Source organism: Nicotiana attenuata, unplaced genomic scaffold (assembly GCF_001879085.1).
Source record: "Nicotiana attenuata strain UT unplaced genomic scaffold, NIATTr2, whole genome shotgun sequence".
NCBI lineage: Eukaryota > Viridiplantae > Streptophyta > Magnoliopsida > Solanales > Solanaceae > Nicotiana > Nicotiana attenuata.
In genome coordinates this window covers 114,398-133,167 of record NW_017672902.1, presented here as the reverse complement: position 1 = coordinate 133,167, position 18,770 = coordinate 114,398, and the positions used below count along the sequence as shown (strand labels likewise).

The 18,770-nt window shown below is 37.2% G+C and overlaps 1 protein-coding gene across 1 annotated transcript; it reads right to left on the bottom strand.

Moving 5' to 3' along the window:
* Positions 1–839: 839 nt before the first annotated feature.
* Positions 840–11,505, bottom strand: LOC109214871 (splicing factor U2AF-associated protein 2). Its single transcript, XM_019378835.1, has 14 exons — positions 11,332–11,505; positions 9,717–9,830; positions 9,276–9,410; positions 8,987–9,177; positions 8,496–8,717; positions 8,169–8,261; positions 8,004–8,042; positions 7,224–7,313; positions 7,020–7,122; positions 6,784–6,864; positions 3,485–3,561; positions 3,022–3,102; positions 1,783–1,874; positions 840–1,317 (listed from the first exon to the last, which is right to left on the bottom strand). Exons 1-14 carry the CDS (start codon positions 11,381–11,383, stop codon positions 1,191–1,193), a joined length of 1,497 nt encoding a protein of 498 aa, XP_019234380.1. The 5' UTR covers positions 11,384–11,505; the 3' UTR covers positions 840–1,190.
* Between the last annotated feature and the right edge of the window lie 7,265 nt (positions 11,506–18,770).

Below are 18,770 nucleotides of genomic sequence, written 5' to 3'. Positions count from 1 at the left end.
GGTGTAACGTTCATATTTGTGACTTTGATGGGAATATGACCGTTGTGTGGGAAAGAGAATATAAAAACAAAAAATGATTGAGGTGTTACAGCTAAGCTGATGAGGAGCAACGGGAAATCATTTTCAAAAGTTAAAATATTCAATATTCATTACTTTTGGAGTTTGATTAGAAAGGATAAAATACCATATAAGATGAAAATTTATGGTCTTTATGTTATCACTTGGCTAAAAGCAATACCTTAACACATACTAACAGGAGGGGTAGAATGAATTAAATCACTTTACCTTAAAATAGAAACGTCAAGTTCGAACCACGAGAACGAATAAACTCTTTGTAGGTAACATTTTCACTAAAAATGAATTTACACGGCGCAAATTCGAATTAGTGAAGCAAACTAATTTCGAATGCCGGATACATATAGCCAAACAAAGAAAGTGATCCACAAGATCCTCCTGCCCATACACAGGTTGTGCTGTGAAAGTCGTTTGGTACGCAAACTAAATTATCCAAAGATTATAATCCTTGGACTAAGGTGGGATAAAATAATCCCTAGTTTGATGAGATAAGGTGGGATATCTCAAGTCTGGAATTAAATTTATATCATGTTTGGTTGATGGTATAATCCTTACCTTATGACACGTTATCCCGCATACCAAACAAGCCCTAAATAAGCATGCAACTTCAAGTACCCTGCCATTCCACAATTTAAACATAGCAGTAGTACATTTCTTTGCAAAAGTATACCAGACAAGTCCAGTTTTGATATTGGTGAGAGGAATGAGAGAACAAAGAGAATCGACAACTACAAGGAATTTCAGCGACAAAAACAGAGAAGAGCGATCGGCAAACAAATTTTTGCAGCTACAATAATTACAGAGCAAGTCATATTCTGAAAACAAAAGTCAAGCACTAGAGAAATTTCTACTCTCATTTCAATTGATCATGTCACATGTACTCCAGAGAAAACTAGGAGATAACCCATTACTTGCAATTACAAATATAGTTGGCATGCCGCGAGCTCAGCTCCTATCACATCTATGAAAATCTTTTTACAAGATCTCGGAGACCCGCTAAAATACAAAAGCCAGGATCCTTCAGAACGAATTCCTATTCAAAGAGTGCATAGAGACATGGATTGTACAGCAAGCAAAAATAAATGTTGCTACTATTTCCACATGGAGAAGCACATCTATGAATCAGCTTCGAGTTCAGCTCCAAACTTCTCTAATCTATCAGTTTCTTCATCTATATCTCGGACTAAAGCATGGTTAACAGATCCATCATCCTCACTAGCATGGATTTGCCGACCAGCAAACCTGTTACAATAAAGGAATATAAATCAGATAAGGGAAACAAAAACAAGGACAATAATGGAACAAAGTTCAAGCTCTCAGAGGTGCTGATCACTCTGCTGTCTATACAGAAAAGCAACTTCACGAGATAAACAATATTACATGCTTGTTTATACTCCATCTTTCATTTTATATGGTTGTGTATTTGGCGAAGAGTTTAAGAAAGAAAGAAAGACTCTGTACACACCAAAAGTACAACTGGAACTTGTGGTCTTAAACATGCCCATGACATTTTTGTGGCTGTAAGAGCATATATCACTAAGCGCAATAAACTTCAAATTAAAGAGTTCCAAAATATAGAAAGGTTTGGGAATAAACTAAAAAGGGAAGTGTGTCATATAAATCGAATAGAAGGAACAATAAGACTCGGCTAAAGAACTACAATACAGTCTGCATGAGAGAACAAAAGTTTCAGATGCAATCACTTACCAGCGTCCATTCATCGCCTCAATGCACCTATGTGCATCCCTTCTATCCTTAAATTTGACCAAAACAACCCCTTGTGGATGATTTTCGCACACCTGCAAAAGCAAGCCAATGAATGCGATAAAACCACCGGAATCCTACTGCAATATCTTTTTCAATCCATTAGTTAGACATATATCATTTTCTATCCTATTTTTTTTACTCCTTTCCCTAAAACGCAAACTTTGCGAGTAACCAATTTTTTACTAGTTTTTATGATCTTAATCTTTATGTGGTAAACTAACCATGATTTTCTCATATTTCAAATGATTACTTAAATATTTGTTTGTCTAACTCTGGTAAATAATTTATTTGAACTTTCCTCGCTCCTACTCTTAGGATAGGAGTAGGGAAACAGGAAAACCACTCCACATAAAATACCTCAACTCCTTGAGTTCCACATGCCACAAAGGGGAAGAAAGTCTCTGTCAATCCAAACTGGCAGTAAAAAGAACTACATGCGGAAATAAACAATTTGTATCCACTCGAAACGGGTGTGTCGAAGCAGGATAACCGCTCAAAAAATCTCCAGTATAAATAGCGCAATATGACCATAGAAGAAGTCCCCGACATCAGCAGAAAAAGAACAGATGTACAACCAGACAATTTCTACATTGAGTAGCTGCTTAGAATAATCAGTTGTGCTTATTTATGTGCTATTCGGAGAACTGAAGCTTAAGCTGGACTTAAAACGCATATGTCCATTGACAAAGATTCCAATTTAACATAATTAACAAGCAGGCAATGCACTGTAACTATTCCTTCGGAGCATAGTAGTTGCTTATGTAGAGGGTACTAGATGCAAGGAAGCATCAAGGCCCACCTTCAATCAACTGCGCAAATGTAGAAGTGCAACAAGAAGCAAGCAACCAAACCTGGTAAATTTATGGAACAGTCGAGCATTTCGATTCTGATCTTTACTGCAAATTGTTGTTCTAAGATTATAAAAGGTACTTATAATCTTGAAGGCCCAGAATTCCTACTTTACCGACAGGTGAAAAGAGCAAAACAGCTTCGCACAGAACCACATAATTTAGAAATACAATAAACTCAGAAGGTGCACATATCACCCTATATTGGTCGACAAAATCACATCAATAACTCATCTCTTAGTAGAGCATAGCTTATATATCACAACATAAATAAGCAATATTATAAAATCCAGAAACCGTGAGTAATGGATTTTATCAGAACAGGCAATACCTTTACTAAGTCCACTGGGCCAAACTTTGAACACTCTTCTTGGACGTCCTGCTGTAGCTCGGAGCATAAATTCTCATCCTCCTATTGACAAGATTTGAAGTGCATTAGCTGAATGGCGGATCAAAAACAATAACTAATAGGTAAATCTCACACTCAAGGATTCAACTAGTAACAAAACTAGAAAAAACTAAATGTTGGTAAAAACAGTAGCAAGACAGCTTCCTGAACAAAATAACTGGAACTTCAGAGTAACTGCCTCCACTTCATAGTAATTAATATATGCTGCAACTTCTTATTACTATGTTATATTTGCCAGTATCAGCATTGCTATGCCAACAGTTTACAAAGGTATGGCAATTTGGCAACTGCAATTCATTTGTTAACACTTTGAGTACAATTTACTGTTCCAGTCAGACCGAAATTGAAATGTTACAGAAAATGAGTATCCACATAGAAACATTACCCGCAATTCAGCTGGTGTGAACATGTAGCGAAGCAAAACAGTAGCTGGAACCAATATCTTTGCGTCATCCCGACCACCTGAATAACCGCCAGTAATAAAGAAAATTAAGAGGGAACAAGGAAAAAGGAAAATATATGTTGTAGCCATAAATTGCATTAACTGATAATATCTTAGCATAAACCGAGTTTCAAATTCGAGATAGAAGAAAGAATCAATAATAACTGAGAAGCAACCAAGAAGATCAGTAAATGTTAAGTGTCCCACATTGGTGGAGGAAATGTGTTGTTGTCTCCTTGTATAGTCCTAGGCAATCCTCACCTCTTGAGCTAGCTTTTGGGATTTAGGCCCAAGGTCCATTTCTTCACATGGTATCAGAGCCAAACTCATTACTATTCTTGGTTTATCCACCATGTTATGTTGTCCACACTCCATATGCCCAGTTTTTTGTGTGAGGGGCGGTGTTAACTGTCCCACATTGGTGGAGGATACAAGTTATGGTCTCCTTGTATGGTCTTGGACAATCTTCACCTTTTGAGCTAGCTTTCGGGGTTGAGTACCAAAGTCCATTTCTTCACAGTATATTTTTTCGAAATTCACTACGCCACCAGCTTCATTCTGCCTACACTTTGATATGTCTCAAGAGACAACTTGTCATTTTCCATACTCGAAAAAATTCTAGGCACAAATAAGAAGCGGACTTGAAAGCTCAATGATCTTTAACTCCAAAGCCAGTGTCTAATTGTTCCCATAACCGCCATCGGCACCCCCACCCACTCAGCAAAGAAGATTACTTTGTATAAGCTGATAGAAGATGCTCTATACCTATCTTTTGATATACAAATACAGATGTAAAGGCAAGAGTTGATCCTTCTACAACAACAACAACAACAACATACCCAGTATATTCCCACAAGTGGGGTCTGGGGAGGTTAATGTGTACGCAGATCTTACCCCTACCTGGGAGGTAGAGAGGCTGTTTCCGATAGACCATCAGCTCAAGAGAAGGAATAAAAGGGAAGAAAAGGGAAGAAGAAGAAGAACAAGAAGAAGAAAGGGGGGAGAAAAGACATATGAGGGAGACAAAAGACGATAAGGAAAAGAGAAGAAAAAGTAGCATAGGGAGCAACAATTTCCAGTAAAAGGGAGAAAGAGTAGTAGCATCAAATAATAATAATCAAGGAGCAACAATTTCAAAACTACCTGTCAACCCACCACCTTAATCCTCGACCTCCACACCTTCCTATCGCTAGTCATGTCCTCGGTTAGATGAAGCGCCGGCATGTCCTGTCTAATCACCTCTCCCCCAGTGTTTTGGAGAGCGAGAAGCGGAAAAAACGAGGAGGCCTCGCTTCACCAAAGCGAGAAGCGCGAAGCGAAGCACACGCTTTTTTCATGTGAAGCGCAATTTAACGCATAAAAAAAAATTAAATAGGCATAGATAAATGACCAAGAACTCAATAAAAATAACATATTAAGCAAATGTTTCAATTCTTAAATCAAGAAATAAATAACAGATACTAAAACTAGATAGTCAATAATCCTCAAAAGTCATAACATATTAAGCAAATGCAAAACAAAATCACAAAAGGAGCAACATCCTATTCTTCAACAAGATCTCCAAATTAGGGCAGAAAATAACAAAAAAACAGAGCACACAGAAAAAACAGAGCATAAATTAGGGCAGAACAGAGCAATAAAAACTGAAAAAAATAGAAAGAAGAAGAGAAAAAGGAGTCGAACAGTGAACTGAAGAAAATCAGAAGAGGAAGAGAAGAGAAGAAAGAACTGAAGAAGAAGAAAGAGAAGAAGAGAAGAAGAGAAACTTATTCGAACAGTGTAGTCGTCGCTTGCAGCCGAGAAGCAGATGTCTGGAATTATTGTGCGTAAGTGTATTTGCAACTTTTAAAAAAAAAAACTAGCAGATGTCTGGACCTCGCTTAAGCGAGCTTTTCTGCGCTTTTTTCATCGCCTCGCTTCTCGCTTTTTAGGGAAAAGCGTGCGCTTATTCATGTGAGTCGCGCTTTAGGGCAGAAAAGCGCAGGTCAGTCGCCTCGCCTCGCTTCTGCGCTTTAAGCGAGAAGCGTGCGCTTTTAATAACACTGCTCTCCCCAATACTTCTTTGGCCTACCCCTGCCCTTTCTCAAGCCCGCCATGGGTCAACCTCTCACACCTCTTAACCGGGGCATCTATGTCTCTCCTTCTCACATGCCCAAACAATTGCAGCCTCGATTCCCGCAACTTGGCTTCCACTGATGCCACTCCCACCTTGTCCAAGAACTGATCCTTCTCTCTTTACATTTTTTGTTCTTTTACCTTTAAGCTTGAATTAGCTCAAAAACATAAGATCATGAATTCATGACTATTCATCTTCTGAATGGAGCGAGGTCCGGCAGATAGTGCACCTCGCAAGGATGAAGGAGAGAAGCTGAATTTGAAGACGAATGAAATAAATAAGGGGGTTGCTTGATGGTGCAGATTTACTGTCTCTGCATGTAAGGACAAACATGAAGAGCAGGAAAGGCATTAATCTGGGAAGGAGTTTGTCAGGGTGCATGTGCGATAAAACTCGGTGGCTGGAAATTTCAGGCTAAGGGTGTAGAGATAGGAGGAGACAATGACCTAGAATGAGAAGACAAGGGTGCTGATTATGTAAGATTAATCCGGGAAGGAGTTTGTCAGGGTGCATGTGTGATAGAACTCGGTGGCTGGAAATTTCGGGCTAAGGGTGTATAAATAGGAGGAATCAATGACCTAGAATGAGAAGACAAGGGTGCTGATTATGTAAGTCTATCATGCACTTTCCAGAGGCTAATTGAGCAACCAGTGGCAAGTTAAGATGCAACAGAGAAATAAAACAGGATGCTACTGCAGCAAACTGATAATAACATGTTCGCTATCCAAGAAGAGCCACAACACAATTCAAATTAAAAAACTTACGGACTGATTCAGGACTATAACCAAACAGGTTATGATGGATGCTTTGGATAACAATATGTGTAACCAATTAAGAAATAAGAAATGATTATGTCAGTTCAGCTGCTGCAAAACTGAAATGCTGGTTTCAGTCGCTAACTTATTCCAAACTTATCACAACCAAAACTCACACAGAGCAAACTGAAACGGAAAGAAGATTCATTTACACAGATATGAAAACTGCAGCAACAGTAATGCAAACATATAAATAAAAGAGCATTTCAGGATCTTGATAACCAAACCGTTCTTTGAATCAAAAGTAACCTGGAAAGGTAATATTGTGGCATAAGACCAGCTTATAAATAAAAGACAGGTAAAAGACATACCCCAGCCAAGCATCTTATGCTCAACTTTTTGGAGTTTCTTCTTCTTCTTCTTGTCCACGTTCTTGGGTATGAACCTTTCCCCTGCGAAGTCAATAAAAGTTTATCCAAAGGAAACAATAAGGCATTCAAGTTACTATAAATACAAAGATGACCGATGCTTTATTTGGTTAATGTAATAGCAAGACTAATTACCAAGTACAATTTGCAATGCACCAAAAGAACATCTGACTATTTACCTTTTTGCTCAAACTTTGCTTGTGTAACTGTCATAGGGATTTTGTCACCTGGGCGTAAAGGTGCGCCATCCAAAATTTTAATGGCTAGATCAACTGAAGGTTCCTAATGCACAAAGGTTACCCAGTAAAGATAAAAAACATGGATAACAATTACAATAAAGAACTCCAAAAGTCATGGTTTGTACTTTAGAAAGGAACCATTACCTTAAGGTATGTAACAAGTGCATCGCCCTTCTTCCTTCCAGTTTCTTTGTCAAAATAAATCTTCACTCGAGGCTTTTGTGTTTCTGGATCCTATAATTTTTATAATAGATCATCATAACAATTCTATACCGTTATGTAGCGCCAAAACTTTGAATACCTTGTAACCAATGTCAAAAGATCAATTTGACAACCAAAAAGCTCCAAATAAACTTATTGAGGAAGATTGCCTTTTCCTTTAAGTCATGCAGTGCAACAATCACCATAATGGTGCATATAAGACGGATTCAGATCCATTTAATACATATAATATGTCAATAACTAAAATAGTCTATGGAGAAAAACAGCAGTCAAGTGAGCCAAGCAAAACAAACTAACCAAGGAAGAGAAATAAGTTTAAAAGGAATTCAGCATCTAAATATCAGGGTTATCAGTTGGGGACGTATTAAGTTACTCTGTAGGGTTATCAGTTGGGGACGTATTAAGTTACTCTGTGGTGTCTTTAGGCCTTGAGAGCATGCCCATAAGTTAGTTAATGAGAATTGTTTGATCACCAATCATGAGACAATCTTCATTTGCATATTCATAATGAGTCTCTAGGCTAGTGAAAGTGAAGCCCAAAGTAACAAAAGAAAACAACCTACAATGCATCTTTTGCCAAAATACAGGTAATATCCTAAGCAGAAAATAATTTAAAATGACCTCGATAGACTAGATGTGGCCACAACAATCTTCAGAATCAAATTTTTTTGAATATATAAGGTAAAAACAGAAGTTTCGCACCTCCTTTATGATCCCGCACTTTGAAAAGACTTCAACCACCTGCAATGATCTCAACATTAGTGTAGCATAATAAAGAAGCCAAGGATGCTGCACTGCTCAGAGATATACAGGAACAAACGAAAGGACTCCTTCAGTTAGGTGATAAGTAACAAAATTGCTAACTACCTCGTCAAGAGTGACATCTTCTGGCAATCCTGTAATATAGACATGAGTATTGACTTTTAATTCGAACCAGCTATCTGGAGGTTTATTCGCTTCCTGCACAGGCAGTAGAAAAGAAAGGTGTGAATGATATGTATTTAAAAAAAAAAAGAGAATGCACATGGAATAATGCCTGCTCTTCTCAGAGGAAAAAGCAATCAATTATAGTTTACAATCTTTTTATCCCAAAAGAAGAAGACAGCAAATGAGACCTGAATCCAGACAACCAAGACACAAAAAGCCAAAGTAACGTTTGACCTGGAGAAAAATAAAAGTTACAGAGTGAGTAACCTTCTTTTCAGAATCATCTGTTTCAGGCAGTTTTCTCTTGCCATTATGTGTCACCGCAGTGGTTTCAGTTGAATCTCCAGCAGTCGTATCAGCTTCAATGTTATCCATGTTCTTGTTCTCATTTCCAGAAGAATCGTCAGCAGGCAAAGTTGGGAAAAGTTCCTCTTCTTCAGCGTAAGTCATATCTTCTAGACCATACTCATTTTTCTCGGCTGGATCTTCCTATAGAACCTCATTTTATCAAGACAGCTTTCAAAGCACAACAGAGAAAAGGTACAGAAGTACAAGTCACAAGATGTTCTCTTTCTTCCTTTTTTGGAACGAATTGATAAAGAACAATAATAGCAATGCAACATCAAGCAATAATTATCAGATTAACAAAAAAAAAAAGCTTATGCTTTAGATGTGATCACAAACTTGTTTTATGTTACAAAGTTAAATTTCTGAGGAGCAAAGGAACAAAGAAGACAGGCCTAGAAGTAATATACTACCTGAGGTACCCAAACTTTAAGAGCTTTATCCCACTTGTACCTAGTTCCATCATCATCAGTGAACTCCTCTTCACCATCTGGAGGAGTTGAAGGCCTTTGTTCCTCATCAACTGCTTGCTCATCCTCCGCTTCTTTCACTTCCTTTTGAAACATTTCATACTCATCCAATTGATCATTAGAAGTCAAAGGAACTGCAGAAAACAAGTAACAGGTGTTTCAGCCAAATGCGACATAGTATTAAGTTATTACATTTCTGCATGTTCATTTCTTAAGCGACCAAATCCTTCACCTGAATTTGTACCATCAGTGCTCTGCTCAGGTACATCAGTTAGCAATCCAGGAATCGAGCAAAGTGGTTGCCAATCACTCCTTCCTTCTGACCATACAAGTGTATTCTCCAGTAGGTATCCAGCAGAGTAGTGCTCTGTTGATGTCAAGTAAACAAGCTTAGAAATCTCCTAAGACTATCTACAGATGAATACAATTGTTCAAGATAAAGGCTGATAGTTTACAACTGAAACTTTTAAAGCAACAAAGACAGCAAAAAAGGAGAGGCATAAGGCATTCAGAACTCAATGAACACCTATACAAAAGAAGAAAGCTATCAAAGACGAATTCCTCCAATTTAAACAAAGAAAACTACAGTCCATCTCGATCAAAAGTCATTCAAGGAGAGCAATGTAAAATGTTTTACATCTACTCATTGAACAGCGGAAGTTTAGAAACTCACCACGCAACTCAGGTATCGTATATGGGCCTAGCTGCTGTTGGTCTTGTGCAAGCACATACCAGCCCAATCCAGTGCTCATTCCAGAAGTTGTATACCAACTACTGTTGCCTTCACCTACAACAGAAATCCAAAATCAAACTTCACCTTTTTTTTAAGGTAACAATCAAACTTCTCCTTCTTTACCTATGGCTATGAAGTACCTAGTATGCATATTTCCAGAATCCAAATATAATGCATCCTCACCACCAAGAACCCACCCACCCACCCCCACCCACCAAAAAAGGAGAGGCAGCATGAAACCAGTATATCATGAAAACTCAAAAACTAGTTTCTAAATTTTTGAAAGATTCGAAAAACTGTGTTTGGAAGTCTTAATAAAAGTAAAGTAACTTTTGTTGCAACATCAGCCAAAAACAAAAAGACATCTTGAAAAAAATTAACAACTGCTTTGCAAACTCAGTACTTGAAAATATTGAAACATAAGTCACATGAGATTGTAAAACCTAAGAAAAGCCCCCAAGCGGGACAGTGGTAAGAGCCAGCTTGCGATGTGTGAGTTAGGCGCACGTAACGTGTTCAAACCCTGTAGCAGTCAAAAGTCTGGTATTTAACTGCAGAAAGTAGAGGGGCAGGCCCATTATCCACCAAGTTTCAAACATGCGTCACTAGCCTCGGGAATTTCCGGTTATAAAAAGTTAAAGATTGTAAAACCTTAAAGGAACTAAGAAACTGTGATGTGTGAATTAGGCGCAAGTCACAGGTTCAAACTTTACAGATAAAAGTCTCATATTACAAGGACACCACAGTATGGAAAGATAAAATGTAAAACCTAATAGAAATTACTACTAGTTGGACCCCAAAGAAAAAAATCTTTCAAGTGATTGTGTGACAACTTTTTCTTCTTCTCAATCATTCAAGATATTATGTGAATTAATATATTACTGAATTCAATGAGAGAAACTCAAGTTAAAGTAAAAGTAAGCTTTCAACCTGGCATAAACTAAGGTACCCCCTCATTAGTCACTTCCCCTGCATGGTCAACTCTTGTCGGGTCAATGTATTTGAGTTAATCATATACTCATTCTTACTCGTAGAGATACCTATTTATAATGGTTTTCTTCCTGCATCAACAGTAGCTTAAAGCTATAGTAGTGGAGAAAGATAGAGGGCCCAGGGGCTACGGGTTCGACCGAATAGCTTTTGTTCGAACAATGTATTTATATAAAGAAATTTATCAAATATGTACAAATATTAACATTAGAACCCTGTCATTAGCACTTGAATTAGCACTTGAAGTCGTTCTAAAATTCTAGCTCCGCCTCTGAGACGTGGGCGCATTATCCACCGAATTAAAAAGAAATTCTAAAACCTAAAAGGAATGCCTATACTTGATCCTCTTGCCTATGTCACTATGACGACATAGTAATATTAAACATAATCTTCACCAATATTTCCACCTACGTTCGTACTTCCAATATTTGTAGCTTTTATTTAATAACCCTTTTTAAGAAAAAAGCAATAATTTTCGAAAATTTGAATAGGAAAAAAGAGAACTATTAATGAACAGAAGAGCAATATCTACAATTGCAATTTATAATTCAAAATTATAACTAACCCGTGATATACTGTTGAGGAAGATGATTTTCAGAGGCATCAATTGACGCCATTGAATTTGTTTCTTTTCAGTTTCTAGAAGTTTCTTCTTTGTGCTGCGGAGGCCCTCTTCGTCGTCTATACAGAGAAGCAATTGCAGAAAAAGGTTACGGGCAAATTCGGCTCGGATCTTTTAAACCGGTGCGAATTGTCCAGAACAGGTTTTATGGGCCAATAGCAATATGGATTTGGAGGTAAAAATAGCACGGTGTAGCCAGTTTTCGGACTGGTCAATCAAAAATAGCCAGCGTTTACCAAGTCAATGAAAAATAGCTACTATTTTGCTGCAATAGAGACCGGTCCAGCATAATATACTGGAGTTCGGTGCACTTGTGTATGAACTCCAGCATATTATGCTGGACCGTTATACTTTGCTGGCTCCAGTATATAATATACTGGAGACTGGAGCACCGGTGCTCCAAACTCCAGTATATTATACTAGACCAATATACTTGCTGGAACTCCAGTATATTATGCTTGAGTTCTAGTGTACTTATGCTGGAACTCCATCATATTATGCTGGAGTTCCAGCATACTTATTCTGGAACTCCAGTATAATATGTTGGAGTTCCAGCATAAGTACACTAGAACTCCAGCATAATATACTGGAGTATTTTCCGGGTTTTGAACAGTGTTTTTGCTCAAATTTATCTTTATATAAAAAGTGGCTAAATTTCGATTACTTTTGAAATTGGGCTATTTTTGAACGACCAGTTGTAAAACTGGCTATTTTTAAAATTTACCCAATTTGGAGTTGGGAATTCATTCAAATTAAAGGGACTTTTGCGTATATGTACAAGATTTTAAACTTATTTACCCAGTTTTATCTAAGTTTTTATATTTACAGGAAGTGATAAATGTTTTTTACAAAATATATACAAATCCGGTCAAACCTACAATGTATCTACAGCTTAAATACATATTTTTTGTACAGAATCTTGTCAAAAACTATAATTTACCTACAATTTATATACAACTTATATATAATTATGTAAATTGTAGATATTTTGTATACCGTTTCTACACTCAACATTATAGGTGTTAATCGGGCCGGGCTGACCCGTTTTCAAACCGCTTCAACCCGGTTCAGCCCGGTACTGTTCCTTATTGTGCGGGCTGGGACGGGTTGATTGGGGGCGGGTTTTGGACGAACACGTTCTGCTTAATGGTGCACCGAACCCGCGTAGCCCGTGAACCGTTAACGGGTTGTTAACGGGATGCAGCTCGTTGGGAGCCCGGTTACCGTTGCTGATTTTTTTTAAAATTAATTGGACCATTGCCAACGGTCAAATTGAGAAATGATCGTTGGGGAACGGCCAGATTTTGCAAAAATGGCCATTTCGGCCTCCCCCGTTAAAAATATAGCCCTCCCACCGCTAATAACTGAAAATTTACATTTTTAACCTTTTAAAATCTATAAATAGCCCCCCTTCTTCTTCATTTTTTCTCACAATTCACTCTCTTACTACTCTAATTCTCTCTCAAGTCTCAATTCTCTCTTGATATTATAGTTCTTAAATTCTCAAATCTCAAATTCTCGATTATTTATTATTTCAAGTTTCATCAATTATTTAGTTTAGCCATTATAAAATTATTATTATCAAATATCAAGTATTCAAGTAAAGTGTGGTATCAACTATCAAGTATCAAGTATCAACTATCAAGTTTCGGTCTATCAATTGAAGTTTGATTTTTGATATCAAAAATTCAAAATTAGTGCGGCATCCGGAATTCCGGTACACTCGTTCCATCTCTTTCTCTTATTTGGTGTACACTTATTTTATTATTTAGAATTATTAATTTAATTACTTAGAGCGGCCAAAAAAGCGTGCACTAGTAGAGGTGGTAGTAAGAAAACTTCCAAAAGATAAAGAGGTGGTGTTGGTTCTTCTAGTAGCTTTACACATATTTCTGAAAGTTCACCTGAAAATTTAAATGTAGATTATGAGCGAATGCAAGAAAATTTTGGTATAGATGATGATTTAGATGATATTCAATCACCCGATAATTTTGAAACACCACTACCTACACCTGGTAATTCTAGTCAAACTCAAAATGTTAGGGGTGGAACAAGTAGGCCTCCTCTCCCTATTAAGAAGAATCGACGATTAAGAAGTAAGTGTTGGATGTTTTTTGAAAGACTAGAAGATCAAAAAAATTATGTAAAATGTAAAATTTGTAGTGAACATTATAAACATGAGCCCGGTAAGGGAGGGGGAACGGGTCAACTTCGTAGGCATATGGAAGAGAAACACCCTCTTGATTGGGGAGTAGATGAGGCATCTGGAAACAAAAACTTAACCCGAGTACTGGGAGGTTATTTGGTAAATACAATATTAAGAAAGATCGGGAAGAATTAGCTAAAATGATTGTTTTAGGTTGTTTACCTTTCAGTTTTGCTTCTTCACCGTATCTTGTTACTTATATTCAAAGAATTTATAACCCTATGTTTAAAGGTATTCCTAGAAGTACTTGTAGAGCTGATATCTTTAGGCTTTTTGGACAATATCAGACATATATACGTTATTTGTTCGCAAGTCTTCCTTGTAAAGTTTCTCTTACTTCTGATATTGGTCGTGCTGTAAATGGAAATGATTATTTGACTGTTACATGCCACTGGATAGATGATAATTTTTGTATGCAAAAACGTATTATTGCTTTTAAATATGATGAAGATCAAAGTTGTGAGCACGTGATTTTTGCCACGCTTAAATTACTCCTACAAAATTCCTTAGAATTAGGATTTTTCTTTACTATTTGATTTTTAGAATCTAATTGCACGATTTTGTGTTTATTTGCATTTTGTGTGCATTTTACTTGATATAATTCATAAAAAATACAAAAAAATAGCACATTTGCATTTGGGCCTCCTTTTTTATATTTTTAGGTTTGCTAGTTAATTAACATTACAAGAAAATGGAAGATCATAACCAAAAATAGTCCCTTTTTTACATTTTTTACTTTTAATTTTGATTTTTGCTTAATTTTCTCTTAAATTAGGATTTAGTTATTTTTTGAAATTTAATTAGTTTAATTTTAGAGTTAAATCAGGTCTTTTAATTAATTTTGTATTTTTTACAAAAAATCAGAAAAAATGAATAAAAAAAAAAAAAGAAGAAGAGAAAATTAAAGGAAAATAATAGGCTTAATAAAATACCCAAGTTTTGGGCCATTTTAATAGCAGCCCACATCAGAACCCAAGCCAAACCCCAAACCCGGTCTCAATCCAGCCCAAACCCAAAATCCTACCCGGTCCAAACCCCTTTCCCACCTAAACGACGTCGTTTTGGTGGGATTTAATCAGGACCGTCGAGGTTGCTTGATCGGACGGTCCTGAAGCCCACCTTGATTAATATTTAAATGTCCGAACGTTACCACCCCCCCTCAGACCCCCTACCCTTCGTCTCTCTCATACCCTAACATAGAGACTCCGACGCCGCCGTCCCTCCGTCCGTCCGCCGTCGGCCGGAAATCGCCTCCGCCGGCGGCGATTTTCTGATGAGCCCCAAAAATACACCCTGTGCTCCTTGTCGCCTCCACATGCCAAATCCAACCTTACTTTCCTTCAAATCCAAGCCAATGTCTCCGAATATCAAATCGAAACTTGGACCAAAACACCAACTCATCCAAATCTTACCAAAATAACACCCTAAGCTCTCCTCGCTCTCCTCTTCCTAAACCCCTAATCAATTTTTCTCGAATATCCCTGGACCTCCTCGAGTTTCAGATCGAAGTTTGACCCAAAAACCCTAGTTCCTAAAAGTTCGGAGTCGTTGATTATTGGACTATAATAGTCCTTAATCTTGTGTTTCTTCATGGAAACACACGATTGAGGACGTTTTGGTCCAGATGATTCCAAGAAGATGGCTAGGTTTTCTTTCCAGTTTCAAATCTAGGTATTTCCTTTAGTTTTTCCTTTTCTATTTTTCTTTTGAGTGACTGTTATTTTTATTTTTCTTTGTTCTTGCTCAATCAGCCTATTTGTTATTTTTTGTTCATGACTAATTTGCATAGGTTGATCCTGTTCTTATTGTTTGTTCATATTAGGTTAGTTTTAATTCATGAATCAATAAATTTTCCTTGTCTAGTTTGATTATTTCTTTGATTATGCTTGATTCCATGAGTTTTCATTTTTGATTTTTTTAGTTTGATGTTAGTTTAATTCTGTCTCGAATCTATTTTGATATATGATTTTTGTTTCATTGATTCCAATTTCTATTTCAATAGTTGAGTTAATCAGTATGGTTGACGTTAGTTGGTATCTATTAGCTTACTTGGTTATAGCTGATAATTCTAATCCCTCAAATAATTTTGATTGGGTAAAAGGGGCTGGGGTTTAGTACAATTCAGTAATCTTAGAATAAAATAAGGGTAGTATAGGTATTCCCACATAGAAAATATTGCTCTAGTTGAAACTAGAACACCCTAGAATCTTCTAGAGTAGGGCCTTGATGTAAATTTCGGTAGTGTTAGTGCAGTGACTTGAGAAACAAGTCAAAACTTAGGGACTAATTAAGCAAAACTGAAAACAAAAGAGGGACTTAGGGTAAAGTGAAAATCTAAAGGCAGCCCTAATTTTGCCTATAAAAGGGCATTGCCTTGCCTTACAATACAAGTTTTGAAATCTGTAAAATTCCTACAGGTTTCTAGAAGCATTAGAGATTCAAAAACTCTGAAAATTTTGAAATTCAAATCCAGATCTTAGAAAAATCAGGAAAAAAAATCCAAAAACAAAAACAAATACAATTACAGTAGAAAATCCAAAATATACTATTACATTGAAGTTTCAGCTGGTTACTTTGAATTGTTAGTGGTTTGGACTCAATTGCAAGTCATTTGGGGTTTTACTTAAGTTATTTTGGGTGCATCCAAATTGCTGAAGGTTTTCTGGGGTTGCAAGATTCAATTTCAAGTAGATTTGGGCCATTCAAGTTTGTTTGGTTGAGTGTTGGTGTTGTGCTTCCATAGACTAGTTTTGCTATTGTGTCCTGGGCATTTGGAAGTCATTTCTAGCTGTTGCTTGCTCGTTTGACTGCTGCTGATCCTCTCCTTCTATCTCCTTGTAATTCCAGGTACATATCCTGCCTCTAAAGCAAATATTGACTGTCCAGTTGCTCGATGAAATAGGAGTGCAGCCTGATTGTTGTTATGAGTCCTAAAGTGATCAATAAATGTCTGAACCAGCCTTTGTTTCATTTTATGAATTGAATTATTTGGATTACTGAGTTTTGATGTAAATGGACTGTTAAAACGGTACTCTATAACTAGCTTGTGTTTCATTTTGTATAAGTTCCACTAGTTAGACATAGATCTAGTATGATTCAGGTCATGTAGAGTTTGATTGATAATGATTTAGGGCAATGTTGAAACAGATGAATGATTAAACGTGATGATAGCTGTAATATAACAAATGTTAGTCGAATCGTGAGATTAATTCCAGGTTCAGCCTTAGAATTGTTTCAGGTTTATACATATGCTGTTAGTATGAGTAGAATATCGTGTAATATAGGAATTTTATAGGAGTGATTCTGGAGTTTACATTTAGCCTAGTTCCTGTTTCTATTTCGGTTAAATGAGCATCGAAATATGAGCAAAATCTGCAATTCAATGTGTTCAATTATCTGCTTATTCAAATATTGGTAGAACTTGGTTAATACAACACAAAAATTTTGTTAATGGTTATTGGACCAAATTAAACCCTGCCCATCGATCTCCCTTTTGCAAAGTTCATTAATGGCTTGGGCCTTATTGGCACTAAGGCCTGGCCCAGCGATTTCCCTTTTGCAGTGAATGGGTCTGAGCCGAGGCCCAGAGCTGATAGTAGCTCAAAAAACAAAAAACGGCTTCACATATTGAACCTGGGCCAAACCTTTAAGGCCCAATAGATGCTGGAAATTTCAAATTACACGGCCCAAAATTGCTAGAAGTTAAAAACCCTTTAAAAAATTTATATTAGGAATATGGGAAGTAATTTGCAATATGACTTTAGGTTTTCGAGTTAGGTAGCGGGTTCAAATTAAGAGGGTCCCCCTTTTGTTTGAATTCGAACTTGAACTCGAGGCCCGAATTTATAAATGCGAATTAATTAGGCCTTGTTAGAGACAAATTAAATAGAAAATTATAGTTTGCTTTAGGTTGGCCTTTTAATAATAAAGTGAGATGAGCCTCGCCAAACAAAACATTCAAATTGCGGGGCCCTCATTAAATGCTTATATCAAAATACTTAGAATTCGGGACGTGCCGTTTAGCGAATTTCACGGCCTCCCGCAAAGATAATAATACGTTAGTCACTTTAGGCGCGCTTTTTAATAATTTTACCTTCCTAAATACGGGTGTGCATTTCATGCGACCCAAATCCAAATCCAAAAACGTTGAATAAAAATGTGTCGAGGATCCGGGTGCATTTCATGTGACGTGATCCAAAAACACATTTTTAAACGACGTTCACTTTCTTTAAAATTTTTTTTAACTAAAAGCGGTAACATGATTCTAAAATTACACTATAGGTTTGAACATGTATAAAATCAGATTTTAGCCATTTATAATAATTTAAGTGACCGTGCTAGAACCATGGGATCCGGGGGTGCCTAACACCTTCCCTCGGGTCAACAGAATTCTTTATTCAGAATTTTTGCTTCGCAGACTCCAATTGGAAAGTCGACAATTTTCCTCGATTTGGGATTTAAGTTAAACCGGTGACTTGGGACACCAAAAGCCAATCCTTTCCCAAGTGGCGACTCTAAAAATAAATAAATGATCCCATTTCGAATAATGTCACTTTAAATGGAAAAACTCCATTATACATTATCCTTCGGGGGTAGGTGTGTAAAAAAGGAGGTGTGACAGCTCTGGCGACTCCGCTGGGGATACGATCCCAGAATTTCGATTCAGGGTTCAAGAATTCGAGCTTAATTGTTATATTTGGTTTTATCTGATTTTTCTACATGTTCCATGCTATATGTGCTAAATGTTTTACCGCTTTGATATTTGTTGAAATTGTATATATAAACTGTCACGGATCCCTTCCTCTATCTGAGTCTTCTACATCATGGAGAAGGGTGCACTTCGTGTAGTCTTTTCCCATTTAGAACGAGGTTTGGATAAGTTGCTAAGCCGGCGGAGCTTCTGTATCCCCGGTACGCTGCCTCCCCCTCGGCTCGAGTTGTCCGCTCGGGTAAGCCAGGTCTAGACCAATAAACCTAGGGTTTAAACCTAGAAGAACAAAAACTCATGCCGGATCCCTAGTAGGACGTTTGTTTGCATCATGTGCATTTGACTTAGGGGACTCAACACAGGGGTTGGGTCCGTCTAGGACAGGTAACCTGAAATAATAGACCATCCTGATGCATCTTACGTGCTACTTGCGCATTTATTTGCTCGGCTTTGCATGTTGACCGGCTT